At 31.2% G+C, this 18,881-nt stretch overlaps 1 protein-coding gene across 5 annotated transcripts in view; it reads left to right on the forward strand.

Moving 5' to 3' along the window:
• Positions 1-18,881, forward strand: part of LOC140437248 (putative inorganic phosphate cotransporter) — a 90,960-nt gene that overhangs the window by 9,534 nt on the left and 62,545 nt on the right. For 3 of the 5 annotated variants that reach the window (XM_072526658.1, XM_072526654.1, XM_072526657.1), the window contains exon 2: positions 15,646-15,764. In XM_072526658.1, coding sequence (XP_072382759.1) covers positions 15,716-15,764 — 49 coding nt within the window. In that variant the 5' untranslated portion in view covers positions 15,646-15,715. Of the gene's footprint in view, positions 1-8,175; positions 8,258-8,285; positions 8,403-15,645; positions 15,765-18,881 lie in introns of those variants that run through there. The other 2 variants (XM_072526655.1, XM_072526656.1) reach the window with 2 other exon arrangements.

Consider the following 18,881-nt stretch of genomic DNA (forward strand, 5'->3'; position numbering starts at 1 on the left):
ATATATATATATATATATATATATATATATATATATATATATATATATATATATATATATATATATATATATATATATATATATATATATATATATATATATATATATATATATATATATATATATATATATATACCCGGTATTTTAGGCGTCACGCCCTTCCGGTAGGGATCTATGGATCTATCGTTTCATCCACGATAATATACAAAAAATTGCCCTCTAACTTCCGCTTAATTTTTGAAATACATTCCACATAACATTTTTCCACAGTATGTTTTCTCAATGTACTCTCGTCCGGTAAGGATTTATTAAGATATTTTTCGAAAAAGCATTTAAAACTAGGGTTATTAACTTTATATAGAGGAATGTTGGATGCAATCATCATCTGGCATAAATCAAATTTAAATGCGTCTTCCTCCTTTTTTTTTGAACTGCTTAGACTATCCCGCAGAGATATTTGGGCTAACTTAGAGGAATTTAATTTTTCCAAATTACGTTTATGAAGTGGGGTTCCACAATGCTGGTCAATAAAGTACTTTTTTCTACTTGAAATCTGAGAATTTAAAAAAAAAATTAGAATTCTAAAACCGCTTTAGAATTTAGTTATGTTGTGGGACGAGAAAAAATAAAACTTACCGATTTGCCGCATGGTCTACAAAATGCTCCATCTCCTTCTAGAGAAAGTTCCGAATAAGGTGCGATCCATAGCCTTAATTCAGATGTCATCTTTTCACACAAATGTCTAAAACGTTTTAAAACGTGTTCTTTGCTTTTCGGTATACGCAACAAAACTAAACTAGGATATAGCAATTTGTGACTAAACTCTGATACAGTAACCGACTCTACAACTGATAATAAACCAATAAAGCTTAGGGATTTCCAAATAGTTAACCCTCAAGTCTCGATTAGGTACATTTTCCTAGAAATCTGTTATATAAACAAACCATTGATATTTTATTATTGACCCAAAATTTTATTATAGAATGGTTTAGTAATAGAATAATATCATGGGTAGTACCATAAAATTTTAAAAAAGGCACAAATAGGCGGAATTTACGAATAAAGGCAAAAAGTGCAAAAATCAAATATACTAGGCAAAATAGGCAAAAAAGGCATTTTGCCTATAATCCGAGCATTACTATTAGGAACATGGGACGTGTTATGTTGGTACCGACCTGGAAAATCTACAAGAGCCACAAAATAGCTAGAAGGGCCGAGATATAACGTAACAGACATTTAGGTAATGAGTTGGACTGGGACTGAAATAATATATATATATATATATATATATATATATATATATATATATATATATATGTATATATATATATATGTATATATATATATATATATATATATATATATATATATATATATATATATATATATTTAGGGATTCTACAGTATTCACTGCCTTCCCTCGCTCAACCGTTTCCATCTCTCTCTGTTGTTCCATTCTCCATCGTTTAGGCCTCTCTTACTCATGGCGTCGTCTACTTCGTTCCTCCAGGATTTTCGGGGTCGTCCTCTTTTCCTCCTTCCTATGGGGCTCCATTCAGTTATTCTCTTTATCCATCTGCTGTCGCTAGTTCTTCTTACATGTCCATACCACTTTAATCTTTTTTGTTCTATATATGTTAGTATGTCTGTTTCTATTGATGTTCTTTGCTTTATTTCGTCATTACTTCTCCTATCCATTCTTGTTACTCTGCAGCATCTTCGCAGGCATTCCACCAACCGAAGAAGCATCAGAGGATGATAAAAATAAATTCTACGACTCTCTAAATTGACTATACACTGAAGCTCCTGACCATGATATCAAAATAATATTAGGGGATATAAACGCAAAATAGGCAGAAAATAGTACATAGAACCGGGGGCAGAAAGACATAGCCTACATGACGTTACAAAAATGATAATGGATCACGATTGATTTATTTTGCGACAGACTGCAATTTAATCATCCAAAGCACCCAGTTTGATAGAAAACAGTTCCACACGGCAACATCTAGATTAGAGTTTCACACGGGACAGGCGCTTGTCCCGTCCCGTTTCCCGCACTTGTCTATCTGTCCCGTCCCGCTTCCCGTTCCTCAGATCTTTTCGCTGTCTCATCCCAACCCGCTAAGGTAACTTAAATTATATTTTTTAAATAAGTAAATGTATTTTTATAATAATGGTATAAACACAAATTTAATATTTTTATTTTTTTTTGAGCACATTATTTTGTTTTTACAAATTGTCTTAACAATTAAACATCAAAATAATATTATTAGGACAATTTAATAATTACTTTAGTTATTACAAGTGACACATTTTCTTGTACACTGTATTTTGTGAAAATTTTCATTTGTTTCGAGTTTCTTGTGTTTAAATCGCTGTAAGTTTTTTTATTTAACATGAAATGTCGGAATTCTATGCATAATTTTGTAGTAATATTATTATTAGATTATTGATAAAATGTTTATTATTCTTTTTTTTTATTACATTATTAACAATCTGTCTATAGATCGATATTTAGAGTGCACCCACAAAACAATTAATTTTTGACAGCAAACTCCATAGGGAAACGGCACTCTAAGAAAAATGAAATAAGATAGGGAGATTTCCTGAGTCCTCTACTGTTCAACTTGATTATGGACGAAATAATAAAAAAAGTAAAAACTAAAAAAGGATACCAAATGGGAGAAAAACAACTTATAATAATCTGATATGCAGGCAACACAATATTGCTCTCTCAAAGTGGAGATGATTTAAAACATAATTATGCTGCACCAATTTAATATAACCTCCAGAAAATTTATCATATTAATTTCTTCAAAAAAGCCAAGATGCATGGTTATAACAGCAAATCTATTACGATGTAAATTGGAGCTGGAACGTCAAATAATAGAACAAGTGGAGTTTAAATACCTAGGCATAACACTATCTAGCTACGAAAAGCTCAAAACAGATCAAATTAATAGAGCAAACAGTGCCGCAGGTTGCCTGAATGAAATAATATGGAGAAATAAAAATATCGGAAAAGAAATGAAATGCAGAATTTAAAAAACAATCATCAGGCCAATAATGACATACGCGACAGAAACACAACCTGACATAGAAAGGACAAAAAAAAATGTTAGAAATAGCAGAGATGAAAAATTGACACTATGGGACAGAGCTAGAACTACAGATGTACGACGTAGATACAAGGTGGAGAACATCCAGGACTAGGTAAGAAATATAAGAGTAAAATGGAACAATTCTGCTTTCTCCTTTCACAATGTTTCAAAACAGCAATCGTTCGTATTATCTTCACACATCCAATCTCCGACTCGTTCAAAATAAGGCCAGCAGTCATTAGGCCCAAGGATTTTTTTCCTCGACTTGGTGCCTCGTGTCAATTTTATTTAATGCTTCTTTTCTTTACTCACAGAAACTGGAACCTCTTCGGACAAAAAGAGTTTTTAATTCTTAACTTGGTCTCTTTTCGCCTTCCACTATTCTGCTATCACTGAATTAACCACACAAAAACACAATTTATAACACACTGCTTTCAACTGGACTGTTTGTTCCGGATGGTAAAAATACAAAACTTTCTATACGCGACAAAAACACGACCTGACAAAGAAAGGACAAAAAAAAATGTTAGAAATAGCAGAGATGAAAAATTTATGGAAAGACACTATGGGACAGAGCTAGAAGTACGGATATACGACGTAGATACAAGGTGGAGAACATCGAGGACTAGGTAAGAAATGTGAAGGTGGCTATATATACAATTTTAAAATTTATTGTGGTACCGATACTGCCCGGTGGAATGTAGTACTTTATCTTATGGAAGGACTTTTGAATTTTGAAAGCAGATTATACACGGATAATTATTACACAAGTGTTTCTTTGGCCACTGAATTGTTAGCTTAAAAAACTTATCGTGTTGGAATACCTCAAAGTAATCGATAATACAATTCTAAAGATATTAAACAAAAAAAAAATAAAATCCAAATACCCAATTAACAAGAAAGTGCTACGGGAATAGTCGTTTTGAAATGGCATGAAAAAAGAGATGTTCTTATGCTAAGTACGATTTATACAAATAACCTAAAAACTATACAGAATCAAGGTAACTCAAAAACTGAAAGTTGTAGCTCTCGTAGAATATAATGAAGCAAAAAGGTTTGTCGATCTTTCAGATTTGTTAGGTTCAGCTGTCGTGAACGCTTACTTAGTATATCAGGAAGTAACTTAAAACAAAATATCCATTGCAGATTTTCATCAGATATTTTGTTTATCTCTCCTGGAAATAACTGAAACTCACCAATTTCCTAAATCAGACAATGTGTAAAACAATGGACATATTTTTGTTGAACATAATTCACGATTGCGTTGTGTCGTATATTATCGTATTATGAAGGCAATTGATGAGCGCAAAATTGAACTAAATGAAGCAACACTTTCAAAGTGGCACTGTTCTGCCTGTACAAAACCTTACAGTTTTCCTAGTTGTTTTTTGTGGATCATAATGATCATAATAAAAAAAGGGAATAAAAAGTTTTGATTAGAATGGTGGATGCCCAAGGTTTAGTTTCTTTCTTTATGTTTTTGTTAGTTTAAGTTTAACAATTCAAAACACTGTATCTTTATACCCATGTTAAATTTGCGCTTTATACCTATCTAATATTTTAGGCAATAAAATTGTAAAATCATTGAAAACTGCTTATTTCTTATTTCACGAGAATATATTTAATATAAAAGCAAAAAAAAAACTAAAGTGTGAAACTAAAACTAATGAAATATTATTAACGTGTGGGTCCTCAGTTCACCTCCTTTCGATTTCCATTAGCAAAACGTATAAATGTACATACATAACAGGCTACAATTTTCAGGATAGCTTCATAAGACCTCGAACCCCAAATATCTCTTGGGATACTTTCTGTACCGGGTTCTTTTTCTCTCCAGCTTATCCAAAAGTGGTCATTTTGAAATGATGTATCTAATTTATTAATAACGTATTGCTGTTTAATGAATACAAAAGTCGACTTCGTGAAATATCCGAAAAAAAGCTTGTCCGCCAAAAATTTTGGTTCCATAAGGGAGCCCACCAAACTACACATGCCAAAAAAACAACTTTAAAAAATTTATTAATAACAAGCTGTTTTCTCTGTATCGTTCAAAAATAACGAAAGATTACCTTTTTGTAGAATGTGTGAGCATTAAAATTATAGATACATCCTATTTATAAATAACAAGCTGATTTTTTCAAAGCTGTTTTATAAAATCTCGTAGTATACAATAAATGTAGAATTGACGGACAATAATCTTTTTCCGATTTTTCAGTCGGACACGTTTCGTCGTACCCTTCGCTGAAATTGTGTATATGTATTTTTTTTTTAATTGTAAAACTTAAAATATTCAGTATGATGTCAGAAGAAAAAATATGCGCTCAACAGATTTTGGCAAATTATTAAGAAATAGAAATTTTAAAGAAAAGTTTGTAGAATTTCTCGTTGAAGACTGGTGCAACGACTAATTTGCTAAGATATGTGAAGGAAAAATACTAAAATTGAATTATGATAATTGTTACGTGTATGAAGTTTTCAACAATCGAATGAAGAGATCTGTAGATTATAATTCATCTTGTACACATGAAAAAGCAGATACAAGATTCTACACCATATTTGTCAGATGAACACGAACTACCGAGTAATAGTTCGTTATACCGATTCTGACATACCTATAATTATGCTATCCAATATGGAGTTCTTAAAATCCAATGTGGAAGTAATTATAGATATGTCAACCAACAAAAAAAAAGGGAATATTTTAATATCAATGATATTTATCAAAATTATGGAGAGCAAATGATACGAGCTCTAACAGTATGTCATGTATTTACTGGCAATGATTATTTATAACCCTGCATTTTATAGAAAAGGAAAGAAGAGACCATTTGATATTTTGAAGAAAAATGAGAGATATCAGGTAGCCTTCCTGGATCTTTTAAAGTCATTGAATAATTTATTTGTAAAGTTTATTCCTTAAAAAGCAAAGACGTCAACATGGGGCGAGTTGAGCTCTTCAAGAAGGCTTTTGGAAACAAAAATCACGATGAAATGGTAATAAAAGCTCAGTTAAGAGGTCTCGATGCATCAAGTATGCCTCCATCTAAAGAAGAGCTATTGCAACAAATTAAAAGAACAATTTGTATATGCAGTGTGTGGTGCAATGCACATTTAAGATCACCAACAAATTTAAAACCTGAAAATTGTGGATGGACACTGATGGAAGAAAAATATTACCACCATTGGTTTCATGGCCCTCAGTGTCCTACATTTGATGATATATTTTCAAATGTATCAGGTAATAATATTTTATGCTTGTTATTTATATTTGAAATATAGTAGGTACTTGTAAAAAATCATAATCTATTATTATTTTAGATACGGAAAGTCAAAATGAAGAGAACTATGAGGACATTATTAGATTAAGTAATGAAGAGTTAAATAATAGTTCTGATGAAAAATGTCAAAAAAACTTTAATTATTTAATTATTTTTTATTGCATACACATGTTTATATTATATATATTTATATTATTTTTACAATTTTTTTTAATATTCATACAGAATATAATATAAAATATCAAATACTTACTTACTTAAATACCAGTTATCTTTGTTATACGCATAATTCTCAATAACGCCATTTAATAAATGCGCATTTTTGCATTTTACGCGAAAAATAACTGATTTTTTCATGGGGCGCTCCCGCACCATTTGATTTGTCCGCCAATAGTATTAAACATTAAATAATTATCTAAAAAATAACCTTTGTACTTAGTCCGACGGTTATTAATAAAATTTAAGCTTTGCGTAATATCTGAAATTTATATAGATTAAATAAATAAAAAAATTACCATTTTTTGTCGGACTGCAATTTGGGTACATTATATTTGTCGGACACATATTCCATTTAGTATGTAAATATTTCACAAATCTAATTTTTTTTTGTCCCACAGTTATTAATAAATTTCCAAAGACTGGTTGTCATCAGGTGCCACCAATCACGCACCTCGATGTGCATCGCCCTTCCTTCTGGAACTTATAATTAAATTTAATTTTTTAAGTTTTACCCGTCTAGGGTAGCTCCCTAGAGCACTTTGCTCGAAGGGCTCTGCAATTTTCTAAGACTCTGAAGCTGAGTTTTTTTCTTCTTAGAAAACCTGTGTTTTATTTTCACCAAGTAAATAAACCATAAAGGCATTGTCTTTTCAAGACAATGCCACAATAAGAGCGTACCGGCTAACTACGCAATATTGCAACATATTGCGCAATAGTTAGAAAAATTAATAAACATGGAAACTTGCACCAAGATGCTATCATTATTTCATATGTTTATTAATTACACCGGAGACGACATGGTGGAAAAGCCGATTTTCACTGTCGGACGGAAAAATCGGCGAGTACATTTTGTCGGACAATGTAAAAATAATAGTTTTCACGTTATTTTTGAAAGATATAGAGAAAATCAGTTTGTTATCACTAATTTTTTTGTTTTTTGGCATGTTTAGTTTGGTGGACTCCCTTATGGAACCAAAATTTTTGTCGGACAAGATTTTTTTAGGATATTTCACGAAGTCGACTTTTGTATTCATTAAACAGAAATATGTACGTTATTAATAAATTTGATACACCACTTCAAAATGACCAGTTTTGGATAAGCTGGAGAGAAAAAGCATCCGGTACAGAAAGTATCCCAAGAGATATTTGGGGGTCGAGGTCTTTGAAGCTATCCTGAAAATTGTAGCCTGTTATGTATGAGTGATACAGTATGTCGCCTGGCACCTAGACTATTACGATTCAAAATAAAACTGTTAGCAATGAGACATAATAGGTTTGTCACGTCGCTCAAAGAGCAAGATTAGGTGCGTTACGCGTATTATACTTCATGGGGCTTAACGTGTTAATAACAATAAAAAAGAATTAAAGATCAAACTATTAAAAGACTGACTTTCTAATTATCTCATAAACCGATAAGGGATATACAGTTATTTTGTGAATAATAATCAAGATCAGGACAAAATTCTGAATGCTATACTAAGATAATTTAAATAATTTTAGAATATGTTGTAATCCTGTGGTATTACTAAAAATCGTCCTGGCAAATAGGTATAAATTGAATCATCGACCTTTGCATTCGCACGAATAACTTTGGCATGTGCAGTTCGACGTAAATTTTGTTTTAATATTTTATTTGTGTTCCGTATGTGATATATGGTGAGTATGCTAACTGTGTCAAGTTTATGATAAGTTCTGCATAATTGATCGCGACCACAACAGTATCATCTGTGTATTTAAGACGTTATTTTATTTACGCAATTATGAGTATTGTTCCAGTTTAGTATAAGTGTATCTTTGAATGGTAAAGTAAACACCTTAAATATCATGTTTCCATTTTGTAGACATTGTATATGAGATTTATAAATATTTTTTATTTTATTTTTTTAAAGTTTATTTCATTATCCGCAGCTAAATATTTTTAAACTTCAAACTATCAAAGAGTAAACTAGACTATAAGAGATTATAATCCCCGACTACATTTGTTTTTGTACCTCAATAATCTCTGATATTAATTTGCATCGGGTTTTTGTGACCAAATTTCAATTCAACTAATATATCAAAAGGTACTGCAATATCATCAGCTTGAGCATCTTGTTTAAATTATTTGTTAGAAGATTACAATCCAATATTAACCCTAGAATGGGTATCGATATGTTTTAAGTCATTATTGGTACCATAATGTCAAGTATTTTACATTGTTTAAAACATAAAAATATAAAAAAGACTCTAAAGAAGTACACGAGAACATGTTTATAACAAAAAAGTCAAATTTCTTTGGTACAAGTTGGACAAATTGGTCTTCTCTGTGTTCGGCACAAAGACAAGCTTTTCAGCAGACGCACAGGTCTTTACCCTGTGCCTTTTCTGTTGGTAAATTAAGGGCAAAATTAACATCTTTTGAGGGTTGGAGATTGAGTTTCTTGATTTCTGAGTACTGCCTGGTCCTCTTCGCCAAGAACATTCAAAACCATGGAGCTTAAAAATCTAGACAAAGTTGGTATTTCTGCTCTCTTTTTTAGTTGCGTTGAGTCACCAACGGTAGTGCTTAATGTTAAAAGAAAATCTTTCCTGGGAGTAATTTTTAAATTTGAATCTGATCTGGTTTAATTGTTGCTATAATTATATATATTATATAATTGTTTTGTCATCAAAACGAAGACAATTAATCAAAAAATCAAAGTGTTTTTGAGACAGCAATGCTCTAAAAATGGGCATTCCAAATTATTTTGACCATGAATCCGAGATACTCAGGTAGCTAGTTTTGATGCTGAATACCTTTTGACCGAATAATGCCAAAAACTCTTCTTTGCTTGTGGTAGTTGTAAAACTTGGAGTTTGACTATATTCAGTAGATTGTTTAGAGATTTCTTGGTTTGTGTTTTGAGTAATATATCATTGAGTTGCTAAAAAATAGGTTTTAAGCCAAAATCTCTTCTGGTGTATTTGAAACGAGAGCCTTTGAACCTGTTAGACGAAACAATATATTTTTTTGAACTGTGCGAGTGTTCTTTGAGAAATACGGACTACCTTTAATACTACTTAAAACCATTTTTTTCATATACTACTTTTCTTTTTTGATCGCTATCTTTCTGCGAATCTTCACTCTCCTCTTCACTATCTAGTTCTGCTAAAATGGTATCAGAATGTTTACTTTCACTAAGCTCTTTGTCTTAATCCTCACTTAAACACTCAGATTCTGTATTACTTAAAGAGACGTCTTCATCACTCTCACCATCCTTATAAGCACGCACAATTTCTTATAACTCAGCTTGAGCCAAAGCTTTGCTTGTTAAAGTTATTTACTTCTATATTCGAAATTATAACACGAGAATTGTACTGTGGTGTCGTTATAAATTAGCGGACTTAGCGTCCGATAAATATTTACGGCTACAGTTGATACTACTACTATCGGTTCACAGCATTCTCCGACGCCTTCCGGCTCCTAACCGCCATTCTTCTCTATTTAACCATAGGCCTGGAGGGATTTCTCTTTCCTCTAGTTCTTTTTCAATTCCCTCTCTCGAGCTTCTTCTCGGCCTTCCTCTTTTTCTTCTTCCTTGTGACGTCCACGTCAAAATCTGTTTCGGAATCCTGTCATCTGGCATTCTCTGTGCATGGCCGTATCATATTAACTGTTTTGTTTTTATGATATCAACTATTGTATGCTTGACTCCCATCATTTCTCGTATTCTCTCATTTGGTATTCGATCTCTTCTTGATTTGCCTGCTGCTCTTCTCCAGAAGTTCTACAGTTGATTTGAAACTAAAAAAGGTACTGAGAATATAGGCCACCCCTGTCTAGAAATGTGCTCACTTCATCTAATTGAAACTACCATTCTAGGGTTAAGAGAGTTTTACACCAAAGATAATTTTAACTAGTTCCAGTGGCGAAGCGAACTTAAAGGTAGTGTGTCCGGGGCACAATACCTATTTAGCGCCCCATTAAGATGGGTTGACTTCAGTTCCTTCCTTCCTCTTTATTACCGACCAGTTAAGAAAACCAAGATTCTGGCATTAGACAATTAGTTGATGTTGTTACTGCATTTAAACTGACTTTGTTGTGAAATGTGTAAGATCCACGAATAATCATTTCTTTTCGAAGTTGGTACGATATTATTTTAAAGATAGTTGCTTAATTTTAAATAAGCAACATCCTTGAACTCCAAAACGTCCTGAATTACAGTGTTTCTGTTGTATTTTCTGTTGTTCTGTATTTTTATTAAATTTGAACATGTATTTATCATTTCTGATGTACTTGGGCCACCTTCTTCATAGTACCTATTGTATTTGTTGAGTTGTGTTATTAGTGAATAAAAGTTTGGCAGCAGTAGGTGTACAACCTAAATAGAGTTGTGACTCTGAATCTGATTTTACATATTCATCCTTTTTATCATTTGGATCCATTAGAGTAATAATAATCTAGCAATTTTTGGTTTCGTGGACTATTTGGTGCCCCTTTGTGAGTAGCGCCCGGGGCATGATGTCCCCCTCTCTCTTACACTGACTAGTTCCTATAAAATAATCCCTACTAACCCATACCTTTACTATATACTAGATATACCATTAATATAAACAAAAAAATTTATATTTTGCAACGTTTTTTAGAAATTATTTTATTCACTGTATTCCCTCTTCAAGTACCTCTATTTGCTTTGCTTTGTTTATCAAGTTGAAAATATAATTTCATGTTATATTAGTCATTTTGCATACATTACACGTTTGTTGTAACAAACAACTTTTTTGTTTCTTTGACGTATCAAACTATTATTAACCATTTGTTGTCCATTACTTTGTGTTTAAATTTTTTATACATACTATTAAATAAAGGTAAGGTTTACTATTTTTTTTTAATTTTTGAGGCTATCATTGGGCTACTCACAACAAAATTTAGTTAGAAATTCATAAGGACAAGAAAGAGAATCGCTTTATACAAAAAGTCACCTTTATTATAATTTTTTCGCACTCTGTAGGTTGCACAATAAACATACAGAATAAGACCTAGACTGAGTATTTTTGATGCTACAAACTTCATATACGTCGTTTATTTTTATAAATAACCCAATATGCACATCTACTACTCACGCGAACTGTTGAAACTGAATATGACGTCACTCAGTATTTTTTTAACTGATTTTTATCAAGTTTTGTTCCTGACTTCTTTTCTTTGGGGTCTTACAATTATGGTTTGCAATCAAATCCAATGCAACTGCCCTGCCATATACTAACAAAAAATATTTTCTCTGGCATCTCTGTTAACATCATTGGTGTTAACAATAATATTGTTTAATATATTATATTACTTTTAGTAGTTTTAAAATTTATGTAGGTATTTTATCCGGTCCCATGGCTTTATCATTTTTTATACGTTTTAATGCTTTTTCAATTTCCCCTTTTTTAATTGTTGGTCCATTTCTACCTCTTAGTTTTATTGTTTCCATTCTTTCGTCATCTTCAAATAGCTCTTTTATATATTCTTCATTGTCTCTTTCAATTATTATTTTGTTGTTTTGATTTATTGTTTCCAATACCTCGTTTTGTGTATATGCCATATATCTCTTTAATTTTCCTGTATATGTTAAATCTGTCATGTCGCTTTTCTAATCTTTTGATTTCTGCACATTTTTTTAATAGCCAGAACTCCTTCGCTTCTTTGATTTTTTATTTGATTGTTTCGTTTACGTTTTTGTATTGTTGTTCGTTGTTATTCTTGTATTTCCTCCTTTCCGATAGTAATGACTTTTTTTTTGTGTTATCTATTGTTTGCTTTTAGGCGATGTATCGCCCTCTAGTTGTTGTTGTATGATGTTCCTCAGAATTGTTTCTCTATTTTTCTATAGCGTTAAGTTTTCCTTATTTTTCTACTTTCTGGACTTCCTTGTGAATATGTTCTTTGATCTGTTGGCAGAGATCAGCTTCTTTTTCTTTTTAAGTCTACTTAGATTAATTCTAGCTGTTTTGGAAGCTGTTTTTATTTATTTTAGTTTGAGTTTCATGTCTGCTAAAACAATGTTGTGGTCACTTGCTATATCTGTCCCTGGGTAAGCTTAGGGCTAAGGTATTTTTTTCTCTGGGAGTAGAAATTTCTAAAAAAGTTAACTTATCCCTTACCCTTACCCTTACTCTTATAAAAAAGAGGTAATGAAAACAGATGCCTTTCTGTTAGCCTGCCTACCAACTAAAACCACCCTCTTCTACTTGTGCACAGTTGACTGCTGTACTCCGAAACTGGGATGGCCGCTGTAAGGCTGACCATACTTTCGGAGCACTACCTTCTTTATATCTATATCTTATCTCTGTCATTGTTCCGGCTGGTGTTTCTCTTCTTTTTCTTTCTTTTTAATTTCTGTTCGAATGTAATTATGTACAATATTCCATCCCTTCTTCTTCTTCTTCATGTGCCTTGTCCGTTCCGAACGTTGGCAATCAACATCCCTTCTTACTTCCCGTCATCTTCACATTTATCTTTCTCACAGTACCAGGGTTCATACCTATTTCTCTATACATTCTGTTTCGTTCCACTGTTCATCTATTACACTCCAGCATTGCGCGAGTAACAGTAGCAGGGTATGCAATGCATTTCTAACATCGAAGAGCAGTAGAGCCGCCGAGCGCTGTTCGTCCCCAATGTTGTGCAATGCCTCGATTACATTCAAAGTTGCGTCAACTGTCCTCTTCCCTTTGTAGAATCCGAATTGTCACAGGATAAGCTTAGTAGATACTATAACGATATTAATCTTTAGTTTAATATACTATGGGAAAAGTTAGGTACGCATGACTCGGGAGTTCGGATAATCGGTCGTTCGGTTGATCGACGCGACGCGACGTTCGGATAATCGACGATCTACTGTACTTTTAACTTTGTCATTTCATTCTATTTTATTTTATTCTATTCTATTCTATTTTATTTTATTTTATTTTATTTTATTTTATTTTATTTTATTTTATTTTATTTTATTTTATTTTATTTTATTTTATTTTATTTTATTTTATTTTATTTTATTTTATTTTATTTTATTTTATTTTATTTTATTTTATTTTATTTTATTTTATTTTATTTTATTTTATTTTATTTTATTTTATTTTATTTTATTTTATTTTATTTTATTTTATTTTATTTTATTTTATTTTATTTTATTTTATTTTATTTTATTTTATTTTATTTTATTTTATTTTATTTTATTTTATTTTATTTTATTTTATTTTATTTTATTTTATTTTATTTTATTTTATTTTATTTTATTTTATTTTATTTTATGTTATTTTATTTTATTTTATTTTATTTCATTTTATTTCATTTCATTTCATTTCATTTCATTTCATTTCATTTCATTTCATTTCATTTCATTTCATTTCATTTCATTTCATTTCATTTCATTTCATTTCATTTCATTTCATTTCATTTCATTTCATTTCATTTCATTTCATTTCATTTCATTTCATTTCATTTCATTTCATTTCATTTCATTTCATTTCATTTCATTTCATTTCATTTCATTTCATTTCATTTCATTTCATTTCATTTCATTTCATTTCATTTCATTTCATTTCATTTCATTTCATTTCATTTCATTTCATTTCATTTCATTTCATTTCATTTCATTTCATTTCATTTCATTTCATTTCATTTCATTTCATTTCATTTCATTTCATTTCATTTCATTTCATTTCATTTCATTTTATTTTATTTTATTTTATTTTATTTTATTTTATTTTATTTTATTTTATTTTATTTTATTTTATTTTATTTTATTTTATTTTATTTCATTTTGATTTATTTTATTTTACGTTATTTTATTCCATTTTGTTCTGGTCAACTTTATTTTATTTTATTCTTATAATATAATACGCCCGTCAATAAGTAATGGGCATAACCATAAGATGGCGACTCTAACGAATTTTCCATTTGACATTTCGGTAGTACTAACCTTCAAAAGCATACTGTAAAAATGTGCATGATACTCAGATTATTATTTACCCAGTTACGGTGCTTGAAGTGACGCTACTTTTGTGATTTTTATAAACACTGGATTCAAAGCAATTTCTTGTGTTGATTTATCACTGTTATTTGATGGGAGACAATATCGTCCAAACTGAGGAATGGCTCAAAAAGTGTTACGGGGACTCTGCTTCATCGACTACAACCATTCAACAATAGTTTGCTGCATTCAAACTGCTTGCTGAATTGGGCTTTAAATTGCTTCCACGCCCACCGTGTAGTCCAGATCTGGTCCCCAGCAATTACTACCTTTTTTCCGATCTAAAAAAATGTTCCGTAGCAAGAAATATCGCTCCGGTGGAGAAGTAATCGCCGAAACTGAAGCCTATTTTGAATGCAAAGATAAATTATTGTTTCACAAGGACGGCATCGAAAAATTAGAGAAGCATTGGAATGGTTGTATCATCGTTAAATGGGGTTATTTTAATGAATAAAGAATAAATTTTTCAAAAATATATTGTTTTACTAGTTAGACCCGGGATTTATTGTCCGGCGTGTGTATAAAATAAAAAAAGATAGTTGACGGTGTTTATTATTATTCAAAAAAAGTTTACAATCCAAAAGTACACCCATTTTGCAAAAAGGGTTGACTTTTCATATTGGGCTGTATTTCGTAAAAAAAATGTTGTTTAGAAAACTGTTATCATGACATTACCTTAAAAATTTGTCAAAACAATTTATTTATAGCTCAAGTAGTGTCTTAGATATAGCCCTTTTGTAACTGCTTATGTAGGTTTCTTGTTGGATGTACGCGCACATAAAAAATGACACATTTTTGAATTAACTAATCCAATAAATATAACAATAACTCTAACTTCTGGGATATATTCTTCATAAAACTTTGCGTTTACTTGAACCGTCTGTTAATTAGTTCGATTTCTGAATATTTATGTTTTCATTTATTATATTGGAGTTTTACTTTTTTTAAGAAACTTAATTAATTTATTTAAATGTATCTATATCAATAAACTTGCCACACTTTAAAATCACAGCGCTAATTTGAATATTCATGTACTATCTTATCGACAGAATTGTCTGTTTGTTTTAGTTCAAATATCCAAATTAACGAACGTAATCCGCTCATCTCCTAGTTGTGAGTCGTCTTTCATGGCAACAAGATGGTAGAAACGAAATTACCCGAAACAAAAGGTCAACAAAACAATGTTGGTGAGTATCTTTGTAGGTAGCAGTACGATTTATATTAAATTGTGAATACATAATTATAATTTCATAATGTACAGCATATAAAAAACGATACGAAATTAAGGTTTAATGAGCTTATAAACCTAAAAAAAGGTAAAGCTGGAACAAAAATATTCACCGTTTTTTATTAGGAGTATTTAAGTATTTTTATTATGAGTAACTCAACTGTTTCGTTCTACTTTAAGTGCCGTGTCGATATAGGAAAACCATATCATATCGATTCGTACTCTGTCGTTACATGATGTTCTAAGTATTTTGCGTTCTAAGTGCATCTCAAGTGCGTTCAATTTCTTATACATGTTATCAGTAAGAGTCCATGCTGCCATGCCTTCTTCAACTTCCTTTATATAAGTAATTTTGCTTACTCATTTGCTTTTTTTTTATTTACTTCACTCGTTCATACACATTTTTTTCTGATCTTATCACTACTTATTCGGTCTCTCAGCGTGTTAACTGTAATTCTTCTGAGTACTCTCATTTCTGCTGTTTTCATCAACCTCTGTGTTTCGGCTGTGTAGGGTCTTGTTTCTGAAGCGTATATCATTATTGGTCTTATACTGGCCTTATTGACTCTTGATTTCGTTTCATCGTTAATGTGTCGGTTATGCGATATAGTGTTATTAAGGCATATTGCTAATCTTTTTGCTCTCTATACTTGATCTCTTACTTCTTTTTCACCTTCTCCATAGCTGGACGGTGTAATCCCTAGGCATCCCTAGGTACTTTATTTCCATTACTGTTTCAATGCTAACTCCATTGACTTCCAGTTTTGATCTTATTGATTACTATTGATCTATACTGCGTTTCAAATGTTAGATCCAGGGTGTTTTAAACCTCTAGCGGGTTTACCATATTTCTTTCATTCTGTGAATTATTATAAACAAATACTTCTTTTGTATTCAACAGCAGTTAATAGCAATAATCAAGTACCTACCTGCCTAATACTTTCATTTGCTTTTTTTTCTCAGAGGTCATCAAACAATTAATAATTTACTGACGGTACTGAATAATTATTTTTTCTTCCAATTCACTCATGAACGGTCAACAAAAAAATATGTTAATAGAAAACATTTGTAGTGTTGAAGTTACAGACTATTTTATGTTAGGCCATTTTGAAAACCATAATTCAAGATGTAAAAAATCTTAACCATGCAAAAACATTTTTATTGAACCCCTTTTTTATTATACCCCTTGCGAGGTTGACTTATTGTTTTGAAAATTGACTAATAATAAGATAGCTCAAAACGTCAACACTATAAATGTTTTTTATTTATACGTAGCTAATATAAAAATTTGGTCGGTCAGATAGCCAAGCAGGTCAGGTGGCCGACTCTCATTCGTTTCACTGTCGAATAGTTAAGTGGATGTGCGTTCAAGCGCTGGCTCGGTGTACAGAAAAATAAAAAAGGCTAACGCAGCAGTATAAAATTCTAAAACGAATCTGTGGCTTAGACTAGAATATGCTGGTGTCTGATCGGCCTATGGTGGAGCTGTACGGCAAGAGATAAGGACTTGCGTCGTCTCGGTGATACTACTCCATAGATCCCTACCGGAAGGGCGTGGCGCCCAATGTACAGGCGTATATATATATATATATATATATATATATATATATATATATATATATATATATATATTACTGATGTAATCCAAAGAATAAAATCCCTGAAATGGCAATGGGCAGGACATATGGCAAGAAGAACAGATAACAGATGGACCACTAGAACAACTATGTGGTACCCCAGGAACGCTAAGAGACCAAAGGGGCGCCCAAATCTCAGATGGGATTATGATATTAGAAAATTAACAGGAACAACGTGGTCTCGAATAGCACAAGATAGAAAAATATGGGCGCAAATGAGCGCAAATTATTAGAACAACGTATAACTAAGACATCGTCGAATAATAATAAGAACATAAAATAACATTGAAATAAGGGAGGCTGCACCGTAATTGGAAACGGTTGATAAAGCTGCACATGATGATGATGATGATATATATATATATATATATATATATATATATATATATATATATATATATATATATATATATATATATATAATATAAAAATTTGTACGGAAATTGTTTGTTACATTTGTTTTATAATATAATGGGGAAATACGAACTATTTTTAATAAATAAAAGTAAAGGGTAAATATAATATATTTTTAATTATAAATTAAACATAATAACTTAAGTTACTAGTTATTACTTTCGTCCTACCAATATTTATAATAATTGGTGAATATCATCATGAATATTAGGTGTTTTATATAATTTTTCCATTTTTATTGAGTAACTTAAGGCGGATAATTATTAAATTGTGTTGTTGTGCAATATCTTCAATTATATATCTATCGTAATTTGCCCTATAACTATATATATCTTTCGATAGAAGCCATGCTTTTATTTCTTTATTATTGAAAGAAGTGTTAGGAACTTCCTGCTATAAAAAGGAGCATTACCCATCATGACAGCTATTTTCTTTGATAAATTAGGAATCAGGTTATGTTTGAACAAATTTTCAAAGACTGAGCCATTAAGTTAGTGATGTTAAACTGGGGTGTTTTCCTTTGCCAAAAAAGTCAGTTCTCATCGTAATTTGCCCTATAACTGTTGACAACTTCCAACAGTTCTGTTTTTAAATATATTTTTTTTAAATAAGTATATCATTCGATAAAAACCATGTTTTTATTTCTTCTTTATTATAGGCAGTGTTACGAACTTTCCCCAATTTTCTGCTATGATAAGGAGCATTATCCTTAATCACAACTGTTTTTTCTGGCAAATTAGGAATTAGGTTATGTTTTGAACGAATTTTCAAAGAGTGGACCATCCATTCCGTCATGGTAAAAAAGTCAGTTCTGCTCCATTAACAAAGCCATTTTCAGATCCGACATGTAGGAAGACAAAACGAGGACCACGATCTGCAAGAGCTTTTAAGGCGATTAAATAGGCGATATTGTAGCCTTCTTCGCGGTATCGACGAATGACTCGTAGCTAACGACGTAGATAACGACGACGTAATGAAATTATCTCCTGTTTCTTAATTAAAATCGACTTTTATTTATTATTCCG

Source organism: Diabrotica undecimpunctata, chromosome 3, assembly GCF_040954645.1.
Source record: "Diabrotica undecimpunctata isolate CICGRU chromosome 3, icDiaUnde3, whole genome shotgun sequence".
Lineage (NCBI taxonomy): Eukaryota > Metazoa > Arthropoda > Insecta > Coleoptera > Chrysomelidae > Diabrotica > Diabrotica undecimpunctata.